Source organism: Amphiprion ocellaris, chromosome 11 (assembly GCF_022539595.1).
Source record: "Amphiprion ocellaris isolate individual 3 ecotype Okinawa chromosome 11, ASM2253959v1, whole genome shotgun sequence".
Taxonomy (NCBI): domain Eukaryota; kingdom Metazoa; phylum Chordata; class Actinopteri; family Pomacentridae; genus Amphiprion; species Amphiprion ocellaris.
The window spans coordinates 11,297,779-11,321,695 of NC_072776.1; the positions used below are offsets into that span (position 1 = coordinate 11,297,779).

At 41.4% G+C, this 23,917-nt stretch overlaps 1 protein-coding gene across 1 annotated transcript in view; it reads right to left on the reverse strand.

The window, feature by feature from the left end:
- myo10l3 (myosin X, like 3) overlaps positions 1 to 23,677 on the reverse strand; it is a 64,647-nt gene extending 40,970 nt beyond the window's left edge. The window contains exons 1-2 of the mRNA XM_023298919.3: positions 23,387 to 23,677; positions 7,981 to 8,079 (exon numbers count right to left, since the gene is read on the reverse strand). Coding sequence (XP_023154687.2) covers positions 7,981 to 8,079; positions 23,387 to 23,407 — 120 coding nt within the window. The 5' untranslated portion in view covers positions 23,408 to 23,677. The remainder of the gene's footprint in view (positions 1 to 7,980; positions 8,080 to 23,386) is intronic.
- Positions 23,678 to 23,917: the final 240 nt, after the last annotated feature.

A 23,917-nucleotide genomic window follows, 5' to 3' on the forward strand; every position in this document is an offset into this window, starting at 1 on the left:
CTCAACATTTGGCTTTAACTCCACCCAGTCTTCTGGCAAATTGGACCAAATTCACTACAGGACCTAAATGACTAATAAACAAATCAGGCTTTTCAATTGCATTACAATATTAGTCAGCATTGTTATTTTACATTCAGTTACATCAGTTGCTTAGTGTGGTTGATGCCATTCTGAACACCTGGGCTCTGGTGGACTTCAGCTGTGAAAGGCGTCATGGCAAAGATTTATCTGCTAATTATACTGAAAACGAAAGCACAACTTTAAAAAGAAGCGGTAACTTTACATATCTGATCTGAACAACATGCTTTTAAGTGGACACAGTATCAATTAAAAGCATCTATTAAGCCAGCTCTTGAAAAGTGATTTCTAAAGCGACACTAATTCTCTTTAACTGAACAGCAACCACTGCGGTCACAAGTGGCACTTACAGAATAATGTTGAATATTAAAATCTAACAGCAGCAGAGAGGAGTTGTAAATTCAACACTCCAGTTTTATTATATCAGTTGAGCACTTTGCTAAAATTAGCCAGCACCAGTCAACATAAGTCAGTGGAGAGGATGCGGCAGTAAAAGCAGGTTTGAGTGTGTTCAGCTGAGTAATCATAGGTTTGTATGAATTCAACAACATCTGGAATAACATGTTGTTCATTCAAAATAGGGCTGCTTTAAGGATAACTCACAAACAGTTTAAGCAGTTTTGTTGGATGTGGTACTGTAGCGTGTTCGATAGACTGTATGCTGTATGTTCTTTCAAATATGCTAAAACAAAAGAGACACGATAACACTTTGAACTCTTGCTTTCAACTAAAGCTGAGATAGGCAGTCATTCTTTGGCGTCCCTGTGTAAAAGTTAAGAAAGAAAAAAACCTTCAGCATTTTGTAATTAAAGTGGTCTGAGTGGAAACTAGAATCCTGCACCTCCTTTAGGCTCTGTTTCCAGGTTTTAGAAAATGTAGTCCCTGATGAAAGACTTTGGCAAGGCATATTTTTCACAGAGAAGGCATTCCTGCTGGCTGTTGTACAAATGCAGATGGTGGAAAGCCTGATTCAGTTGGCAGAAAGTCCTGCAAGAAAAGTTGCTATTAGAGCACTGGCAAGAGCAGCCTGTAATGGAAAAGCAATCCCAAAAAAGGACACAGAGATTTATCAAAAAGAGAATGCAAACGAGGTTACTCAGAGGTTGTGATTAATATTGGTTTTTGTTTTTCTAGATTTCTGCCTACCCTAGCTTTAATTTCAAAAACTATACTGTAAAACAATAAATATCAATCCCTTCTCAAATCTCAGGTTTCTCCTGACACTGACAACCAGACTCTGTGTCGAAGACCCGCTCTAACAAATCACTGAAGCCTGTGATACATCAACTGCCCGTGTTAGCATTCTTTACATTCCCAAAGCACAAGTTCAAAGGGCATAGAGGTGGTGGGGAGTAAAGTTAATGCAGGTTAACAAACAGCAGTACAAGGTTATGCTCTCAATTTCAAGTGTCGAAGGAGGAAAACAAACATGGCCGTAGAGAAACACACAATGGGCTGCGTACTCGAGAAGCACCTTCAACACAAAAACACACCGGAGGAAGATCATCTGATTATATTATATGATGTGTGCCTGTGAAAGTGTGCATGCATGCTGTGCGTTTGTCTATGTGCATCACATTTTAAAACCTCTGCCTCTGATCTTCTTTATATAACGTACTGTTCAGATTTCACAGAGCGAGCCTGGGGGACTTTTTCATGCCTGAAACATCAGAGATACTCAGAGGAAACTGAGCTGGAGTTTTCAGCATCAAAAGAAGCTTCACATTCCTCCGCTTTACCCCCTCTGTGGTCTTGGCTTTATTGTTGGTTACATTCCTGTGAGATAAGTCACTGAACACTGTCCTCAAAGCCACAGCATTTCTCACCAATATTTATTCATCTCTTTATTACATTTGTTTCCCAATAATTTATTGACTAAGCAACATCCTGTGGAATGGACCCAAATGAAACTTCAACCAATCAGCCACATCCCACACGATGCTACCAACAAGTTACAACACACCAGCTACAGCAACCCAGCAGTGTAACAGTCTGCATGATCTGTTATTGATTGAACTTCTAAAAAAGCATTTGAAATCAGCCTCATTCTAGGAATTTGCTTTGAATTTATAGTCACAGATGTCCATAACATTTTGAGCACAAAGTGAATGTAACTAAATGATTTTCCCTCTGATCCTGACTCTAGTCGTCACACAGCAGGCCTTCCACAATTATCACCATGTGTGCTCACAAGGGGACACAGCTTCATCAATGTTAATGACTGGAGTGCTGTAATGATGGCTGGAGACTATTTCATGCCACTTACAACAACATGTGATTCACGATTGATTGGCAAAGTTGTTCGCTGCGCAAATCAATCCTCTCCAAATGGAGCCTGGTGTTGACATTATCAAGCAGCGCTGATGAACACGCGACTGGAAGCAGAAAAATACAAAACACCAAAAATCTCAATATTAAATAAAACCACACTGCCGATAAATAACAGTCAGAAGTGTCTGTATTTCTTGAAGTGTATAATAAAGCTATTGAAGCAGCTGAGCCAAGAGTGTTTCTACTGGTATTTCTCTTTTGTTCTTCATCTTTTTCTTCCTTACTTCTTGAATAAAACTACGCACACTTGAAAAAAATAAAATAAAATTTTTTCCAGCAATCTGGTTCATTCCAGAGAATATTTACTGAGAATGGTGGTGGACAACTCCAACTCATTTATCTGCTGCTGTAACAACGTGAATTTCCCCTGGCATGGGAAGCAATAAAGGATTATCTTATTTTATCTTATCTTATCTGGAAGTTTTTTTATTTTGAAATTTCATTTTCAAACTAGAAATCCATGGACAAATAAGTATGCACAACATAAATTCTAAACAACGGAAGATTTAGATTTAATATGAGATAAAACACCTAATGAAATAAATGATTTCCAAGTATTAACTTATTAATTAGAACTTAAACGGGAGGCTGACCAATTGATTCCATGATTGACCGACTATTTTGATAATTATAGTAATTTTAAAAGAAAAAATATCAACTCTCCTTCTAGCTTCATAATTGTGAGGATTCATCATTACTTCTGTTGTATGGGATTAAATTAAGTATTTTATCATCATTATACTTGACAGTCCGCATTTAGGTAGACAAAACAACCCGTTTCTTCATTGTGAAGTCATTCTTTGTTTTCAGACAGAAAAAATGATCAATTAATCATTAAAATAATTGGCCAAATAAGTGATAATTAAAATAATAATTGGTTACAGCCTTATTGTTGGGCTTAGAAGGTCACAATTAAGCCTAAAAAGTAGATTTTTTTCTTTTTAGCTTAATTCTTTGGACAGAAATTCTTGAATGAATTAAAATGGATCAAACTGAGCTAAAATGCAAAGTTCCACCAAAAAGATAAAGTGGGTGCATGTTTTTCTAATAATGCAGCAACAGCAGCCAGTTTAATTTTAAACTTTTCTTGCAGCTGTAGCGTTCTCTCCTTTTGTTTGCTGCTCACTGAAACCACACCCTGCTGCTGCGCTTTGTTCAACCAGCTCTACTGAATATTCACAAATAGGTGGAGTCAGGCTCTGTGGCTCAGAGGACGTCTGTTTTACTGTCAGATATATTCAGGCCTGTAGGAGTGGATACACGTGGATACACAGAAAATCACAGGCTTGTGGATACAAAAACGGCCTTGTTTTTCACTGCTGGTTTTTGCCTCTCTCTTTCTCTTTTTCTGCCTTTTTATTTACTCTGTCTGACTCCCTCTGTCTTACAGTGAACCCATCTGCTGCAGGGGGATCCCGCCCAGACCCGGGAGAAATGAAGGGTGCGGAGGGGGAGGATAGGCTTAATAACGGGGAAAATTGTGAAAACAAACAGCAGAAAGAGAATTTTACAGTACAACCTGCTCAAAACTCCAATAATATTTGTATCCATATTCTGTAAAACCTGAAAATATTTTGGTTTACCACACAGAGGGATGCTGACAGCAACGTTTGTGTGAGCATGTTGTTTTTGTGAGCTCACTCGTGAATGCACATCACTCGCATAAAGGCTCACATAATGGCTCCATTGACTAATTATCCAGAAAAGACTGAGGGGCCATCAATGACCTATTTTAAACCACAGAGACTGTATGTCTACAGGCTGTGGACGACTTCAGGGTTCATTCTTTGTAGGAGTCAAATTTCATCTCTTTTACTTAGAATAAAGAGAATTTCCTGATAGCAAAAACAAATAAACAGTTTTTTTTAGTTAATTTTTGTTTTGTGTAAGAAATAACGTTTTATTGAGGTCCATCCTAAAACCAGTTTAGAGAGGAATCTAGTTTACCCAACTGGCCATTAATTTTGGGCCACAAACAACAATTTTTTTCATTTCCTATTGATTATGCCAACTATTTTTTTTATTAATCTATTATTTAATCTATCAAATGAAAGAAATTGTTTAAGGCGAGCATCACAATTTCTAAAAGCTCAGTGAGATGTCATTAAACAGCTTGTCTGTTTGGATACCTAAAGATTTTCAACTCACATAACACAAAAAAGCCAACAAATCCTCATAATGTAGAACGCTGTAAATCAATTATCAATAGTTATCTGACTATTATGTATAAGAGAAACATTATGCATTGTACGTATGTGTCAAATTATTCATGCATTAAATGGTAACTGTAATTGTTGTTCAGTAAGACAACAATGACATCACCAGCAGCAGGTATTTAGTTCAGGTGACAGATCCTCTTCCTGCTTTTCTTTACATGCACGCCCCTCGGGGGACAACTCGCACACTGTTAATCCAGCTGGTGCCATCTGGCCACAAATACACACACACACACACACACACACACACACACACACACACACACAGATGCACTCAAACACACAAAACCCACAAGACATCTCGCTCCTCATTTCAATGCGTCTGCTGTATCCTACTTGTCCACTCAGGGCCTCGGTGTACTGGGGATGAGACAGTGATGAATGCTGATGTGATGCTTAATATGACAGGACCTGGGTCAGCCTGTTAAAACCAGAGGCCATGTGGGTGAAGACAGTCCGGTGGTGCTCTCTGGAGTCCAGCTGAGCACTCAAGTAGGGAGCTGCGCCTTAGTGCGAGCACTGAAGCAGCGGATAATGGTGTAACCCACCCTCTGAGTGGAAAACGCTGCCAAGATACATTTACCAAACCACCTCTGACATGGTACATAAAAACACAAGGAAACACGCAGAGGCAGACAGGCAGACAACAAAAACGCATAATACCCTGAGCCTGATAGAAAAGCTGGATTAAATAAAAGATAGTGAGTGGATGAGGAAATGCCAATAAACCTCAGAAAATATGTCATCCAGGAACGGGGGATCATACGAGGTCTGCCAGGGATCCAGAAGGTGGAGATGGTCTGTTTCTCAGACTCACATTCCTTTCATTCTGGCTGCAAAGGCTCAGGAACTGGAAGCACAGGAGACACCCATATGCCCGGCCTGACAACCGACATCCTGAGCTCACATGTGAAGATCATATGAGAGAGTCTAGCTTCAGGCCAGCTCCAACACTGTGGTCCCACTCCCAGTCATGAAAAAGTGTGACGTCACATTAGCCTAATGTTTTCTTTTTTAAACTCCCATTGTGGGTGTTGAAATGTTTCTGGACTGAGAGCAGGTCCCTGCACGTGGTTCACTCCTCACACTGCAAGCATCCCCACCACTGACCACAGAAACATCATATAATATGCTTGGAGGGTTGCATGAGTTCATACGTTCCCCCTCACACACGTTTTATGACTCCACCTTTCACCCACTGCTGTGCTCGGAGTCCAAGTAGTTCCACAGAAAGCCTCAACCCAGCAAGCCATGCAAAACACACAAGCCCTGCAGATCAGCTACTGTGTAATTTCTTATTCATGTGATCATTCACTTGTGATGCATGTGGACTCAGTGCCAGCAGGGTGATGTGTACAGATAATGGAAAATAAATTAGAATATACCTATAGAGATTACTAATGGTGCAGTTCTGGTTCATAGTCTGAGGCTGGAGTTCAAGAAGCAAAAGAGATATTTTGTTACATATTCTGCCTGAGAAAAGTCTGTAGTTGGGATAACTGGCAATGGAGGTTTCTAAGGCAAGCATCTAAACACTAGCACTTGTGATCCACTGGACATTTTTGACCACCCATTATTTATTTATTTATTTATTTGATCAGGGACCATGCAATTAACATAGAACACATCTGATGTATTACATATAGTGTACAGCATTAAGCTAGTTTTCAACTCCCGTCCCTGGTAGGGCTTTTCAGTAAAAATAGTCAGAGGACCAACAAAACCAATAAAAACAGCACAGACAACATTATAAACCTACATCCCTCCACCCACCCGCACACACACAAACACACACAATGACACAATCCACAGTCAGTCGGACCTTATAGATGTCATAGGCGGGTACGTTCTTGTTTTTCATTCAGCCAATACTTCTGCTATCCTATTAATTTCATTTGGTAATGTGTTCCAGATGTTCAAATGTTGTTCTGCGGATTGTTGGGTTGTCTTTTGGTGGTTGTATACTGAGGAGTTGCCATGCCAAGCAGGTATGCAGTTAGTCCTCTCAGTTGTTCACCAATAAAAGTTCACCAGGATCTAAGTTGACAGGTGAGCCCTTTTTAGTTTTCCTTAGGAATTGCATCTGTGTCTTCGTGACTAGAGTGGAGGTGCTGAAGTTCCAGGAAAAGTTCTCCAAGATCAAGAACCCCAAATACCAAATACTTGATTTAACCCACTTCCAGCCCATTGATTCAGATGACAATGTGTTCAGTGCCGCAAGATTTAATTAAGTCCCCTATGAATGCTGAAAGACCTCCATAGAGCTGAGGAGAACTGAGAGGTGGAGTGTGATCATTCTCAATGGTTTTGACAAGTTTATAGTAAAAAAAAAAAAAAAAAAAAATTCAATGCCTAATTTCCACATGAGAAAAATGCTCCTCCTTAGAAACCTGGTGCTCTCCACTCTATATGATGCCATTTTTAAGAAGGACTCCTGTAGGAAAAATACTGGGCTTATGGCTTCTGGTTAGGATGACGGCCATGTGGTAGAGGCTGTATATGGAAACGCTGAGGCTGTGTAAGGAAATGATGCTATACGTCTTAATCCTGTGGACAGACATGGTGCTGTAGGCCTGCGGCTGAGTTTAAGTTTGTACAGCTACGCACTGTATAGAGCTAAAGTACAATTTAATGCAAGCACTTTTGATCTACAGTCTTTGACCCACAGACATGAATTAATTTTTTTTCAATCCATCACCACATCTGTCTCTCTCTCTCCCTGTCTCTCACTCTGCCTCTCTAACAGGATTTCCTCCAGACACAAAGACCTGCGTGCCCTGCCAAACAGATAAGCTCGGGCCAATGACGTGTCACAAGGACTCCATTCCTGTCATTCTTACTTTATTACAAAAGGTGTTGATCCCACCAAAGAGCCCTCAGATGAAACATGTGTTCAAACAATTAGCTCTCTCACTTATACACAATGGGTCAATGCCCACTCAGATTATAGTACAACCCTATACATGCTAAGAGTATTTGAGGGGAGACATAACTCCCCTCAAAGGGAGTTTTTTCTTGCCACTGTCAGTTTAAAACTTGCTCTGGGATTTCAGGCATATGGGTTCTGGAAAGCGTCTTGAGAGAATCTGAACTGTAACTGACGCTATATAAATAAAATTGAATTGAATTTCATGTATATTGCAGCCTATGAGATGCTGTAAGGATGACAAGACATTTTTACGATTTTCATCGTAGAGTTGATTTTGCTTTCTTGGTTTTATGATGGGCTTGCAAACCTAATTCCAAATCTTTAAACCAATGAAATGCTACCAATGAAAAATGTTTCATGGAGTCTGAGTTTGGCACAGTCAAAAGTGAGTAAGGGGCAACATCAGTAAAACTGAAGACTTCTTACCTTTCCATAGTCGGTTGTGACAGCTAGGGACGAATCATCACAAGAGCTGACCGTGGAGGGGAGGAGCTGCTCTTTGTGTCTCAGCCAAACACGGGCTCCCTGCAACACAATAGGCAGCACAACAACCTTAGCATCTGGATACAGGGGCTGTATTGGAATCACATGTTTCACAGAAAAGTAGTGCACATTTGCATTACAGTTATTTCACTGACGTTCTCGTCCCTTATGTTGGCCATAGAGACAAAGAAATAAGAAATGTGGTCCAGGAAAAGACACATCCTTCATCATTTAGGTACAATATAAAAGGCCCGGCTGAATAACAGCAAGGATTTTTCTAGAAAAGCAATAATTATGCCCTGGTTTTGCTTCTCTCACTGTTTTTTTCCATTCTTTCTTTTTCCCAACATTGCTTACCGCTATGTGCCACATAGCCGCTGCCTTACCAGGCCTGGACTGGCACAATCATCCTTTTTTAAACTGTGCTCTGCCTTTTAAGTTGTTTGCCAGGCCTGTGCGCTGAGGGCGTGACAGAGACTAAACTACTACTCAGAGTCATATGCGCTCAGTAAAACTGTCAAAAAGGCTTTTAGTCTTTGGTTCTGTGGCTGGTTTACTCCATAAAAGAGAAGATCATGGCCCCAAATGAGCGACTGCCACTCTCGGAAATCAATCAACACAAATATTTCGCTGCCCACCATCCTTTCCTCCTGTCTATATTTCAGACAGGCAGACCACAACACACTCCTCGCCATTATCCCTCATCAGATCCTGGTTCCAGACAGAGATTAACACCAGCGCTACAACCGATGTGGGCGACCGGGTCTCCTGTGTTTGTGTATCCATGTGGAGTCACTCACCTTCCCAGACATGTTTGTTAGGAGCTCAGTAACCAGCAGCAATAACAGGAATCTGAGGCTGATTGCTCAGATGGACTGTCATTTCCTTATAGTGGTGGAGGACACATTTATAGAATGGGCTGTGTTTGACTGACTGCAGTGGATGAGAAGTTAAGCCTCTGCACTCTGAGTCTGGGGTCTAAATGGCAAATCTCTTTGGATGGCTTATTCACATTTGTCATAACTTATTAATTCCCTTAGTGGATCTATTGCCTTTAAAGGGACATTCTGGAAAATATACATAATTGTTTTCTTCGCAGCAGATATAACAGTCAGTTAGTTTAACATAAAGCCAGGCTTGCCCTGTTAAAAAGAAATAAAATCTGCCTATGTTTACAGGTTAATTAAAGAGCCCATATTATGCACACTTACAAGTTTATAACTATACTTTATTATATTTTATTTTATTACTTCAGTATAGGTTAACATGCTTTAATGTCCAAAAGACACATCATTTTTCTCATACCATTCAATACTACAGCACCTCTTGTCTGAAATGCTGCATTTCAGCTCCTGCCTCTTTGAGAAAGTCTACTGACAAAATGTAAAACTTCCTCAGTCTCTAGTAAAATTTACCATTTTGCGTTTTTCTTAAAAGATCCATATGATGCAAATTTTAACGAACACTATCTCATAAGAAGCGCGTCTTTGACTAGCTAAACACCATTAATCATCACCACCAATCAGGGAAGCACGGAGCATAAGCGAATTGTGGGTCCAGCAGAGCATGAAACCGAAGAGATCAATATGCATGAATTCCACTAGGAAACCTTATACAAGGTCACCACTTCCAGACATCAATCCTCATTAACTATTAACAACAGGCTGCCACGTGTGCACACACTCTCATCCATGGAGCACAAATGTGTTTGCCACCAGGGTCAGAACAAAGATCAAGATGCTTTTGTTTAGTGCACCAGCTATTTACGTGAAACCCTATCAGCTGAAACACAAAGAGGGAATTATTTAATAAAGATTTAATCCATTATGGAGATCATTAAATGAACTTGCTCAAACAGCTCAGGGCGATGATCGGTCTTTGATCTTTTCTTCGTTTTGTGATTCAGGCCTCTTTTCTCGAACAAAGCGTCACTCTGTCTAAACCATCCGCTGTAAAAAACCCACTTCCATCATCAAGGATTTTTTTTTCTTTCAGTCAGCAAATGGAGCGCTGCTAAATGTGGCTCTCAAACCACAGGGGACAGCAGCGAGTGGGATAAAGGGGGTCGTGTAAATTAGGAAGAGGAGGCCGAGGGGGAGCGAGAGGGGAAAGAGGAAGGGTGCGGACAGCTGATAATGTCCCGCCTCCTATTGTCTGGAGAAAGAGGCAGACAAACAAAAACATCAGGACGCAAATACAACGCAGGTATTCTCACCACATGGCTGCACATTAACTCAGTTTCCGCTTAATATGAGGCCATTGGTGACCTCCATACCAGTGACCGACTGTGTCTGCCTGGTACCAGCTTGGTGTGCGTGGCCTATTCAGGGAAAAGCTGCTTCACGTGAGTTTGCCGAAGTCCAGTCAGGAGATTAATAGTGTTTACTCTGTGGAATCTAAGAAGATCAGTCGTTGTTACGTAACTGGAAATTAAACGGGCTGGAATTCGGGAAACCACTGCCGGTGCTCTTCTTCTTGGAAAAGGTCATTGTACTCATGACATCAACAGTGAAGGTGGCACACAGAGAAAACATGGATATGGTGAAACAATATGTGGATTACATGGAATCTTTGACAGAACAGGACAAGCTATGGCATGCGGAGCAATATGATGGCTCATAACACTGTAATTTTCCACACCTCATCTGGTATTGCTTCAATAAAGAAATTTTAGTGATGTAAAAAAGAAAGGAAAAAATTCCAAGTCTTGAATGGTGCAATGGCTGAGTCAGGGTCTAAGAGGCTTTCTGCTCACATAAACAAAGGCCTTCTCAAAAGCATGTCTAGTCAACATCTTTGAAAGTCTCTTGAAACAGCATGATCAGTGCAGACAGTTAGCTACAGTCAAATAGAAGAAATAGAAGATACAAATGTAGAATTCCCAGATAATTTCTCTAAATGAGTCGACACTATACTGGAGACAAAAAGTCGGCAACAAGCTGGCCCATGAAGACACTAATGCTAACTTGACTTGATGTGCCAGTTGGCTCAGAGTGACTTTCTTTCTGGAAAACTCCCCACAAGCCACTATAATCAAAATTGGGATAACATGACAAACTCTTACTTTGCACATACTGGATTCTTCCTGTCATTGAAGGTCTTATCTATTGTATTTTTAGTGATTTAATGTAATTAGGTTAATATTTTACCATTGTAAAACATACAGACATGCAAACTTGTATTTGCAACCCTGCCTCACAAAAAATATGTCCCTATACAACTAAACTTCATTTTCATTTATGTTTTGAAAGAAACGTATTTTCTCCCTGAATATGAGACTATGACATGTTTGAGTCTTCTCCTCTGGTTTTCAGGTTACAGAGTTGATAAGTCCTACCTTTTATAATATAGGATTGGTTGGCTAAAAAAACAGAGCAACAGTAAAACAATAAAATAAACTGCAGATGTAAGATATGTTGATCAGAAACATATTTGAGGTACATCACAAGCAAACACAATCACACTCAAATTCACTAGTAAACATAAAAGGCAGTGAATCTCTTATTGAAAACATCCACATCCTTAATATGCAAGAAAATGATGCAAAATTCAACTGGCTTCTAACTTTAAGTTACATTATAGCATGACAATTTAGACTTCCAGAATGTCATGCTATGTCAGGAGACACTGGTGTTTGATGCTTAGGCCTGTCTTACATAAACTCGAGGTTTAAATCGACCAGTACACTTCAGGTTGGGAGAAGTTTTTCAGTGACTAGAACACTCAGTCACTGCACATCAGCTGTGTTAGTCGGTTTGTTTGTGCCTTTGTATGTGATCATGTGTGTGACTAAAAAGTCTGTGGCCAGAGGGTATAAAGTCAAGATGAATTGTCTCAGCAACAGATGGTCTAACTAAAACTCCTCCTCCTTGTCCCCTCCATCTTCAGGAGCTCCGTCACTAAGTTAGGACAAAAGCAGCCACCTCTGACTGAGGGCTCAGAAGTTAACCAGGCAGAAATATCCCAAACAAAAGCCAGCTGGGACACAAAGGGGCATGAGCATCAGCTCGTGTTAAGTCCCCCAGACTTGAATTACCTGCTGCAGCGCGACTAACCATTCAAACTAACCTGGTGAAACAGTGTGACTCCTGTTTGCATAATAATCACTGGAAAGTGTTCATTTGGTTAGACAGCCCAGTCGTCACTGGATTTAATTATCAGCTGTCAGTTAACTCCACTCCTGTGCCTCTGGTAACCACATGTTTTACTAGCTCCATTTAAAAAGCAACTGCTGCCATGGCATTTCCAGCTCAAGCTAATTTCAGATTCTTAATGCTGCATGTCGCTGAGCACGTGTAGCGCCGCTGAGGCAGAACCGCCTGACAATGGCCACCCGAGCCACCAAAACAGGCCTCACGCCGACGTCCCACCATGCTCTCTGACACAGAAACCACTCCGGCTGAATGATGTGATCCCGGAGTCGGAGGCTTAAGTTTCAGCAGCTTGTATAATGACATCCCGCTCAGAGATTTGCTAATGAATGTCTCTTAAATATTTAAGGGCGTACATAGCAGAAGGTGCCACGGCTCTTTCTCCGCCGTCTGCTGTGGCACGAGTGCAAGCAGTATCAGGTGATCGTATCAGCCAGAACAAAAGAAAGCTAATTAACTCAGCCTGACTTGGACGCGGTCAGACAATTAGTTATGAGAAGCTAATTTCTTGCATTATAGTGCGGTTTCAGGGGGTGAGGTGGTGAACGAGCCCAGCGGACACCAGTGGACAGCTGCTGGTGCTGCAGGTAGGACTGATGCCTGCGGTCATCCAGCTGGATTCCTGACAAGCATATCGTTTGTTGGTGCTTAGATGTGGAGGGGGATAAATGTAACACAGGAACGCATCCAGTCGCAGCGTATTCCTCCAAAAGAAACTCTAGCTGTTGCTGCTTTCACTTGTCCACCTCGAATTTCCTCCCTTTCCTGCTGAATAATTATTTAGTGTGTTTGTCTGAAATCTGTACAAACTCCAAGTTCTCAGTGACCTACTGCATCTCAAGCAGATGTTCAGCCACACATCTCGCTTTTATGTACAGGACTGTGGTCCTGCAGATTCATTTACACCTCAAATACCAAAAGCCCATTATCATAACAATAGAGAGACATAAGGCCGAGTCACTGCCCTCCGGACAGATGTGCAGCTCTGAGCACTGACTGGATGCATTTAATAAGGTCAGGCAGCATATTGTTTGAATTGTCTGTGTTTTTATGCTAAGTCAGTTGTAGATGAAATTACCTCAACTGAAAATGTCGAGGTAAAACAAATTCTTTTTCTGCTGAAACCATCAAAATCTAGAGGCAAAATTTGCTCACTTGCATGACATAGACAGCGGCTTTAAGCCAATGTGTTCATCGCTAGACTCGGGTATTAAGTTAGAATAAAGTAGCTTTGCTGGGAAAACATCCATTAGACGTGGGGCTTTCTAAATTGCTTAGAACAGCAAATAAGAGAATTTTAAAAAAAGTAACATATGTTTATAACCAGAAGATTTTTTTAAAACAGGCAATAGTGGAGCAGTTTATTGCTTCGTCCCACAAAAGGAAGCAAATTCAGGGAAAGTAATACTGAGCGGACTGAAGAGGAATCTGCCAAGTAGCTGGTGAGATTAAACAACTAGGCTGGGAGAGCAATCCGGGCAAAGGTCCCTCTGGGTCTCTGTAAGTCCTAGAAACAGCAAAACTTCAGATGAATACCATTCCACATCACAAACACAGGACATCGCCGATTTATTATCCGGTAACATTTGGAATCATCTAAACGCATTGTAAATCATCAATCATTCAGGATGGGTTACTGGGAAAATTAAGAGGTCGATATCATTCTCTAAGGCTCTTCAGAGGTGGTTGTTGAGGGAAGGAAAAGTGTCCCATTGCACAGATTTTCCATCACGCTTGTTAGTAATATACAATAAAATAAAATAAATAACTGACTGGTTTATTTTATGTGTGCCTCTTCGTGTCTTTTTTCCGTTTTCTTGTTTCTTTGTTTCCTCGCTGCCACCGCTCCACATGGTACTGCAAAGTGGCAGCAGCCAGCCTGGGGTGTGAGGGCGGGGAAGGGCAGGGTGGGTGACCGAGGGGTGAAATCAGATGATTAAAAGCAACCTCTAGCATCTGTGCTGGAAGACGTATGAATTAATGATGGAGAGAGCAGCTGATCAGAAATTAGCTAATGGTGTAGGAGGAGTCCCGGGGGGGGAACAGGGCTTCCCCAGTCTGTAGAAGAGGGGAGGGAGGAGGAAAATCATCAATTGTTCTCAACTCCAAGGAACAGCGTGAACCCCCTGCAGAGGAAGCAATAAACAGACATAAAGGAGGACGGCCCAGAGGCAACAGCTCACTCAGTGTCACTCACGCATCGTTTTCATATTCAGAAACTGTTTTTGTTAACGCAGACGGACCGAGAATGACTATGTGTTAAACGCAGCTGGCTGAATGGAAATCAAACACACACAATGCAGCAGTAATTCTGTCATCACTGTCAATTATCATTATCATACTTAATAACAACGAAACAGGACGAACGGAGTCACAACATTAATCTAACAAGCACATGCAAGTCTGTGTGTTTGTGCAGAATTAGGTGTGTTTGTAAGTGTGTCTGTGTGCGTTTGTGTGTCTGTCAGTCAACAGACAGACACACACTGTCTGGGGAGGATGGGGGCAGTTACAAAGCACCTCCCCATCATACCCTGACAGACTGAAGCTACTGTGTTGCTAATGAGTGCATTGAAGGGAATTTGCATAACAAATTATGTCTTCAGGAGCCCAACAGAAAAGAGAGGAACACTTGACTCTCTGCCACCGACTCCTGGCACAGCGTCCTGTTTTACATCCTTATCCTGTGTGAACATATTTCCATTCACTCTCGAGTGATCAAAGAGTAAAACTTGCTCCCAGGCTCGGGGTTATGATACTTTTTTAACAACAGAAAAGGTTTGCAGGATGGAGCGAAATAGGTGACAAATGATGCGATTACTGCATGTTTGATGGGATTTTCAGCTCAGCTTCGTGACTTTAGAATATCTACAGAACCACCTGCCAGTCCTCCCTCCAGTCTCGCTTCCACATGTCTCACCCTCTCTGGCTGCTGTGGGGTCACACAGCAGGAATCCCCAGAGATATGTCAGGAATGCTGCTCAGTCAGGACGGTGATAAACTAAGGGTGTGTGTGTTTGACTGTGTGAGGCTTCTGAGGCACGTTCAGTGGGGCAGGAAGGGTCAGTGGACCATCACAAGGAAACCAGGCTCCTGTTTGGCTGTCTTTGACCTTCACTTAACTCATGCTGCCTCCTGTCTTTGTGGTTTATTATGTTCAACATGTTGCTATGATTTATGGTTTCGCCATGATAAAAAATTTAACTATGACAACACTGATGAAGTGGTTAGTCATTTAGATAGGTGCAATTATTGTATGTACAGTTTTTTAAATACTCGCTTAGCCTTCATTCCTGTGTTTAATATGATTTTAAATTGCATACCTCGGGGCATTTTGTGGGTATTTGTCACTTCTTTAATTAATTTAACAATACATTTCAAGGGAGAGCGCTGAAAGGATTCCGTTAGATTGCTTCAATGTGAAGATTTTAAGTTTTTCTTAGTCATACATGACAGTAAACTGGACTGTTAGTCGGACAAAACAAGCATTTGATTACTTGGTAGATGAAAATATTTATCCATGACTCAAAAAAATCTGCATTTTAATTAGGGATGTCCGAGAATATCTGCCCACCAATATTATCGGCCAGATATTGACATAAAAATATCATTATCATTTTTTTTGCCTATCATGAAAACCGATAAAATAATGCCTGGATTTCATCGGCATTTACCGGCGCGCAAATAATCACATCCTCAAACTGCGTCATGAAGCGTAAACGAAGTGTGGCTGCAGTTACAAGCTTGCTGTGCCTGACTAATCTCTGTGGTTTGGAATTATTTCCAAGCCCACATATATCAGTATCGGTATCGGTTGGTATCGGAATCGGAAATCGAGAGTTGGACAATATCGGCCTATTGGTTATTGGCAAAAAAGCCAATATCGGACATCCCTAATTTTAGTCAGTAATAAATATGGTGAATGAACATTTTGAAACTTCTTCCGATACTTTTTTTGCAATTTCCACTCTGTAATGTTCACCGGAAATGCATCAACTACACATACAATATCACATTAAAATATGACTTAACTTAAAATGCGAGGTGCCAGATTGGAGTTAAGTATGACGCTGTGCAGCATTTGAAGGTTTAGACAACGCAGACAGTGCTGGAACACCTACATTCAGAAATCACTGAACAAAGATTAAGTAAAACTGCTCTCATTTGTGTTTTGCTTGGGAACGTGGATTGTTTTTTGAGGATAAGGATGTGAAGAATGCAATACCATGGGTCCAAGTAGGAGAGATAAACACACCGAGTCTTGAAAACACAGAACATTCCTCCTCATGTGAGTCTCAGCTTCTCAGCGTTTCATCCTACAAACAGCCGCGGGCCTAACCACACACACTCACGTCTAATAAAACAGACTGAGAGTGGATGGGAACGCTAACATGGCATGACTGTGGATTGTGCCATGCTGCGTAGTTTGCTCCAGTCAGACTCTTCAGACCATGGCAGTCGAGGCTCATGCAGCGTGGGATGTGTACTTAAACCCTGCAGGGTGTTCGCGCTGCCAATTAGTTCTGAAATTACAACCGTGGCGGTAATCTCATCACGAGAGAGCCAGCAATTTTACAGTTTTGTAAAATATTTCTTCACCTTAGGGCTAAATTACCATGTGGTTGTTGCAGTGCATTCATCCTACAGTCATAGGATTGTGTAAGTTAGAGACACACATGCTCTATCCCATAATAGGCTGCTTCTGTGCAGAGTAATCATAGGGGGCTAAAAAAGGAAAGTCAACATCTGGGCTGGGAGCAGTAATCACAGGTTGGCTGTTATTAAGCTGCCAGACGAGACCTCTGAACTCGGAGGATTTGAGCGACACTCATTACCGAGTCACAGCGTCCGTCAGGTACAGGGCAGCCAAGGTCAAGGCCAACACACGTTTGTTTTGAATATGAGCAGCAATAAACAAAAGCCTTTAATTTTCTCTAGGGGATGAATCGTGGATAAAAACACTGCACACAAATCTGGAAGGATTGATCTGTGTGTGGATTAGAGTCAGGCTTCACCTGCTGGAGATGCATGAAGGCAGCACTGGAAACCTTTCTGAGATAAGAAGATGAGACAAGACGGCATCTTCGACACTAAACAGTAACACGAGCTGCCAACAGAGACATCCAGTCAGCCTTTAATATGAGAAACTTCAGAAACATCTCTGGTGACAAACAGCATTACATCACTTTAGAGATGTGAAAGCAACTGATTGGATGAGAAGATCAATAACACTATCATGTTCGATAAATACGAAGCTACAGCCAGCAGCTAATTATATCAGTAATCGAGCACAAAACCCTGCATAAAATGACAATTTACCTCATTAAATAAACATTTGTACTCATTAAACCAACAAGAGAAATCTTAATTGGTGATCTTTAGGGGTTCTGTTAGATAATTTTGCTTAACTGTTAACCCCTGTGCCACATGAGTTTCATAAATGACCAAAAAGTCTCAATATTCCTTTATTTTATTGTTTGTAAAGGCTGAAATGGAAAAACATTGTCTGTCTCAGTTCTCTTGAGCAAATAAGCCACGAGTACTACTCTGTGTCTGTTCTAACATGAAACAAAGCAAGTACATAACTCAGCATGTCTTTAGGAAATCCTCATTTCACTCTAAAGTCACAGATTTAGCAAAACAGTAGCTGAGGATGTTCTCTTTCATCATAGCCTCACTGACGTGGCAAATGTTAGTGATTTGCCCAAATGCCCTGAAGTGATTTATATTTCAGAGAACGACACACCCAGAACTGACACACACACACACACACACACAGAAACAAGGAGGGCAGGAAGGATGGGTGTTGGAGAGAAGATTAAAAGTGTGTGTGTTTTTTTTTTTTTTTTTTTTAAATAAAGCAGCATCTTGTGACTATGTAAAGTTGTGATACTCTTCTGCTGAGCTCTGAGTTGACTGGAACCAGAGACATTAGATTTTAAAGGAACGCCTTGATTTTGTGGGGGAAATTGTCTTATTTGCTTTCGTGCCAGGAGTTTAATGAGAAGATCAATCCGTCTCCTGTGTCCGTATGAAGCTATTGCCAGCAGCCTGGAGAGCTGAGCTTAGTGAAAAGATGGGAAACAGAAGCTCCGGTTTGTTCTAAAGGTGAAAAAAGAAATCTACCAGTCTGTCAGCATCATCTAAAGCTCATTATGTTAAGATGTTTTGTCTTTTTGATAAAGTGAAAACATTGTTCAGCACAGAACCTCCCATTAAACCGAACAAACTTCATGTTTAACACTATGATTTTGGTAAAAACACAGCATGAACTACATGTTTCCCCCTTAATCCAGTCTTTGTGCTAAGCTAAAGGTGCTAGAGGGAGCTTCATATTGACCGTGCAGATGTGAGAGTGGTATTGATTCCCAAAATTAACTATTTAAAAGATTCAGATCAGACAAGGCCAGGAGAGGCTCCATACAGCATAAGTCTGTCCATCACCATGTGCTAATAGAGAGGACGGCTCACGTCTATGCTTCAGTAATTGTTACATATTGTGAAAAGATGAAGATATATTGTCCCTTTAGGACCGCAAACACAGACAGCTTTGTCTGAAGAGATGGGCGATGTAGCAGATAAAGCTAAAGTCAACAGCATGGTGTCAGCAGGAGGTTATCACAGCACTGAGTTCAGCTCACTGATAGACGGGGCTCAGGTTACTGATAGACTCACAAGAAATGCAAACACAAGCTGGAGAGGTGAAGAGGCTAGACTCAGAGTTGATTCTAGTTGCAGCGCATCAGTTAAAATGTCAAAAATTCTGCTAAAATACAAAATCCAAATTCAACAAACTGTTCAATAAGCAAACTTAAATCAGCTCCCCGAACACTGTGACATTATGAGAAAGGATTATCCATGTTTTCTGGTGAGTAGTCAGACAATGGCTGTTGGTAATTAGCCCCAGCGCTCTTGTGACAGATTAAACCACCTCCAGATTGTACCAAAGCTGCAGGAGTTCTGCTGACGCACACAAACCGCTGCCTTAATAATACCTCCCTCTGTTTGCTCATAAACAACCAGCGCTATTAAGTCACCGCAACTTCAACATTCTCAGCAGCCTTGTTTGAAAATCCCCTAATTTGATGTGATAATACACACAATAACCTCCTTGGGTTTAATTACAAATTAAAAAAAGCTGCTTAGGAAAAAATTTAAAAGGAATGCAAAAGGACCCGCTAGCCATTTTCAAACATTTCCTTCCTTCCTTACATCCTCACTTCGCTTCCTGACTTGTTTCCTCGTTCCATCAGCGTGGAAGCGGAGAGCAATGATCTCAGATTCTCAGCTCTTTAAAGCAGCAGCTGGAGGAAGTGACAACTGGGCAGAAAGGAGCGTGCGATCGCAGGAGAAAAATAGTCCACCGACTTCGGCAGGTCGGCCTTTCTCACGTTACCCACTTCGCCACAGAATTTTTAGTGAGCATGCTGATCCACGGCTCCGGCTTCAGAGAGCCAGACATAAACAGCACAGAAGGCCGTGAGTGATGTTTCAGGATGGGGGGGGGGTGTGTCTGTGTGAGGGGGTGGCAGTGGTGACGGTGTGAAACCTAAAGCCTCGCCACCGCAGGTCTACAATGCATGGATGACAGGCGGCCATGACCGGGAATGTGCAGGGGTCAGGGCTGAGAATTTGGGATTCCCTCTGTCAAAGTATCTTTGAGGGGAAGGAATTTGGTGTGTAATGCAAGGAAGGAGTTAACGGGTGTGGAAAGGTCCTAATGTGGCCTTACAGTGTGTGGCAGCTGCTGCTATAAAGGAACTGATTACCAAGTTTAGAAAATAGCTGGGATTCAACTTGGTCGACAGGATGTTTTACAAAGGCATAAAATATCTAATTTGTGTGTGTGATCTCACAGTGTTTTCATGTGGATGAATGAGAGGAAGGGAGATAAATGTAGCTTTAAACACAAACATAGTCACACAAACCTGTAAGTGGAGATATGCAGGATCTAGTGTCGATTATCTCTGACGTATGATAATCCAGCGGCCTGGTTGTTATAAAGCACCGACAAGATCGCCGACACACTCCGAGTAGTTGTGTGTGTGTGTGTTTGTGTTTGGTGGGTCACTTCCACTGGGAGGATGGATTGGGTGTGGAGTAAAGGCAGCAGTGCTGAGGGCTTTATGGTGTGGTGTCAGCTCCAGGGAGGCAAAGCCTGCGCTGACGGACAGGATGGACTTTCAGGATAAACCTTTGAGCACACACCCGTGGCCCTGCCTCTCCTCTCAGTCTGCTACAGTCTCCACCCCTGTCACCATCTTCACCATCCACTGTGACATGCAAGGAAAGCTGATGCTAGGCTGAACAAACTGCCTGAGATGATATGAGAATAAAATACTGCGCTCATCTAAGGCAGATATTGAGACTGTGATATGAGTCACAATTTCTGATGATGATGTGATTTTTGCTGTGGTTTGAACCAAACAAGCGTGTTCCCTTACATTTGGAGAATATATTTTATAGCCTGGGGCATCATTGCAGCACCACAACGTGTCTTACATTTATCAAAAAAAAAAATGCAGCTCCTGCATTTCCAGTTCTGCACTTGTCCAGGTTCATATCAATAAACGTTATCTGCTGAGGAATCCCCCTCTTTTCATATTGAAAACTAGACCTTAAACTGGGTTAAATCAGTAAAAGGTTAAAAGTCCCCCTCATGTTACCAATGTGCTGATATCTACATTATGCAAGGTGTCAATCTGGAGATTCACAGTAATGAATCATGCATGTGATTTATTCTGCTGCACTTGTTTTCACCAAGTTGAGTTTAATCCTTGTCTCACTTCACTTCCAGAATTCCTGCTTAATTAAATCCACAGTGTTGCACTGTGGAGTTAAAGAGGCTGGCTTCTGTCCATGAGACCAAAATTCTCTTCAAAAACCAGGACAGTTCATTCATTTATTTATTCCTAACAGAGCTCTGATTAGAGATATGGAAAGACCCGTACAGATACAGATCAACTGGTTTACTCTTTTTTTTTCAGCAGTTGTAAGTTATTAATGATATTTCTACAGAGGCAGAGTTTCACTTTTTTCAGTTTAAGTACCTTTAAGGCAAATAAATAATAAACAAAAATACAACAAATTTGTGCTGTAAATTTGAAAAGTTAGCTTTCATTACAGTTATTGCATCAAATTAAGTCAATTATATTTTAATATATTTCTCTGCTATTTTTTTTCTGTATTCCATGTACAATAATGTCACTATGATATGGATCATTCTATTGAATATACAAAAAAACGCTTTGAAACACTGATCAACAGTAGTCACCATTTTAAGTGTAAATCAAGATCAAACTACTAATTTCTGACAGCATCACATAAACACAGCAAATTGACATATTTTTCTACCAAATCACACTTATTGTTGATTCTCTCATAAAACTTCTGTTGCTCGAAACAGAGAACAGCATCTTTGCTTATTTCGCAGGATGAGAAGCGACATCACATTAACCACATTAGACACAAAAGAGTGAGTCTGGGTGAAGTGAAGCGTTGTGGTAATCTCACCCCATTGGTAAAGGATGACAGACACGCCAAATTACTAGTAATCTGAAATAATAACCTTATTCTGCACCGAATATCACTCTAATACAATCAGATTATGAGTAAAAATCCAGCTCACATCCATCTGTTCGCTACACGGTTGGTTTATACTGAAAACTGCAGTTTTGGGAGGACATTAGGTCAAATGCTGTTAGTCTGACCAAAAGGTAGTTGTTTATCGAGAAATGCTGTTTGGTTTAATCACTTTCTTGCAAAAATGACTGAGTCATTTTGACAGCTTTAGATGATGTGTTCACTGAATTGCTTTTATCAAACTTGATGCCAATTATTAGTCATCAAGGACACCAATAACTGATATTCATCTGTAGTAGAAAATAACTTTCTGTGTAAAAATTTGATACAATAAAGGAAAAAAACTGTTGTTCAGTCTTGATAAGCCATTTCTCCTGACTTTAACTGATCAGTCAGGTAAAGCTGATAACACAGAGTGGTGACTACAGATGGAGAAAGGCAGTAGCATCAGAACCAAAGTGACACATTTAATTAAAATTACAGTGTCCAGAATCGGTAAAAGAAAATACCAATATTTGGAAAAATGCTGAGTATCAGATCCGATAATCGACGAGAGCGATAATCAGTCAACCCTAACTTTAGACTACTAGTTTCTAAAGACACTGTGACCATTTTAAAGGATATAATGCTTCCCTTAATTTATCGCTGAATGGAATGTGTCCAAAGTAAATACTGGAGACAGTTTTGTTCCCCAAGGTTTTGCACGGCTTTGGTCAAACTTGACCTTACTTGGTTCAGTATTTTCCCCATAAATAAGCAGGTCTCATACAGTCTTACTTTCTCCTAAGGAAGATTGACGTGCTGAACAAAGGAAAAACTACCTCGGTGACTAATGTAACGCTACGTTACACCTTTCCACACATTAAACCTGTTGGAAAGAAGAAGGCTGATCCAGGAGTCGCCTCCCAAACACTGAACCTCCAGTGAGTCACAGCACAGTGAGGGGCAGACACAGCTGATGCTGCCAGCAGATACAAGAGGTGAATGAGGGGAGGAGACTCACACATTGTCTGTCTGTCTGTCTGTGAGTGTGTGTGTGTGTGTGTGTGTGTGTGTCCTCCTGTGAGTCAAGAGGGATGACAAATGCGACCTACAGTCAGAGTTTGAGTGAGGTGTGTGTCTCTGTTTGGCAGATGACATATCCAGCCTGCATGGGGCTACTTGGTCAGCATTTACGGCCAGATCAGCTGCCAAATTAAAAAGACAAAAGAGGATGAAATCTTCAGTCTGGTGCTGTCACATGAGTGCCCAGTAATAAAATTATCTGGGCTGAGATTTTTAAAGTGGTGCACTGTAATAGTGGTTCCAAATCAGAGGCTTGTTGGGGCATTTAAGTTCCTACTGCAGCTGCATCCTGTAAAGCAGCCCAGTGCAAGCAAACCACAGATAGCATAGGAGAGGTCAGTGACTGGGAAAGCATCATAAAGAATCCAAAAAGGTGCTTTTAGAGGTTAAAATAGGGACTGATCCGGAATTAGTCGTACAGAAACGCACAGAGCACAGCAAAGTGAAGCAAAACAAAGACAGCGAAGGTCCCACAATTATTTCAAACTCGCATTAAAAACAGAAAACTAACCAAAAAGTGCTTTACGAGTGGATAAAGTGAACTAACTCACCTCTAAAAAGAAAGTATCCATCTTGAGCAGTGCCCGAGCTCTCGTCTCTTTGTAGTCTGACTTCAGGGTACCACAGTTGAGGAGGAGAGAAAGCTGTATTCCCAAATAATTTCCATCCGCTTCGTCGGGATTAACGAGAACTTTTTTCTTCGTCTTCTTTTCGGGAACTTGCTCACAGGACTCTGACGGTCAGAAACGGGGCATTTTGCAGTCCTATTTTCGGACACTAGCTGTTTTCTTAACCGCGTCTTCTGCGTCCCGACGAGCCGCTGCTGCGCTCTTTCTGCTGTCTAGTCGTTTCAATGAACCCGGCCGGCACATTATGCGGAGAGGAGGAGCCCGCAGGAACACAGACCCTCCCCTCAGCATACGCCCTCTTTGTTTATTCCTACAAAGAGCCTCCGTTTTGGAAAGGATGTCCACGTTTGCCCGGTGTTTTTCTGCACAAGCGCGTTCATTCCTGAAACATCTAAAGCGAGAATTGGTGCGTAAAAGGAGAAACTGCCCCTTAAATGAAAGGTTGCTTCAGCC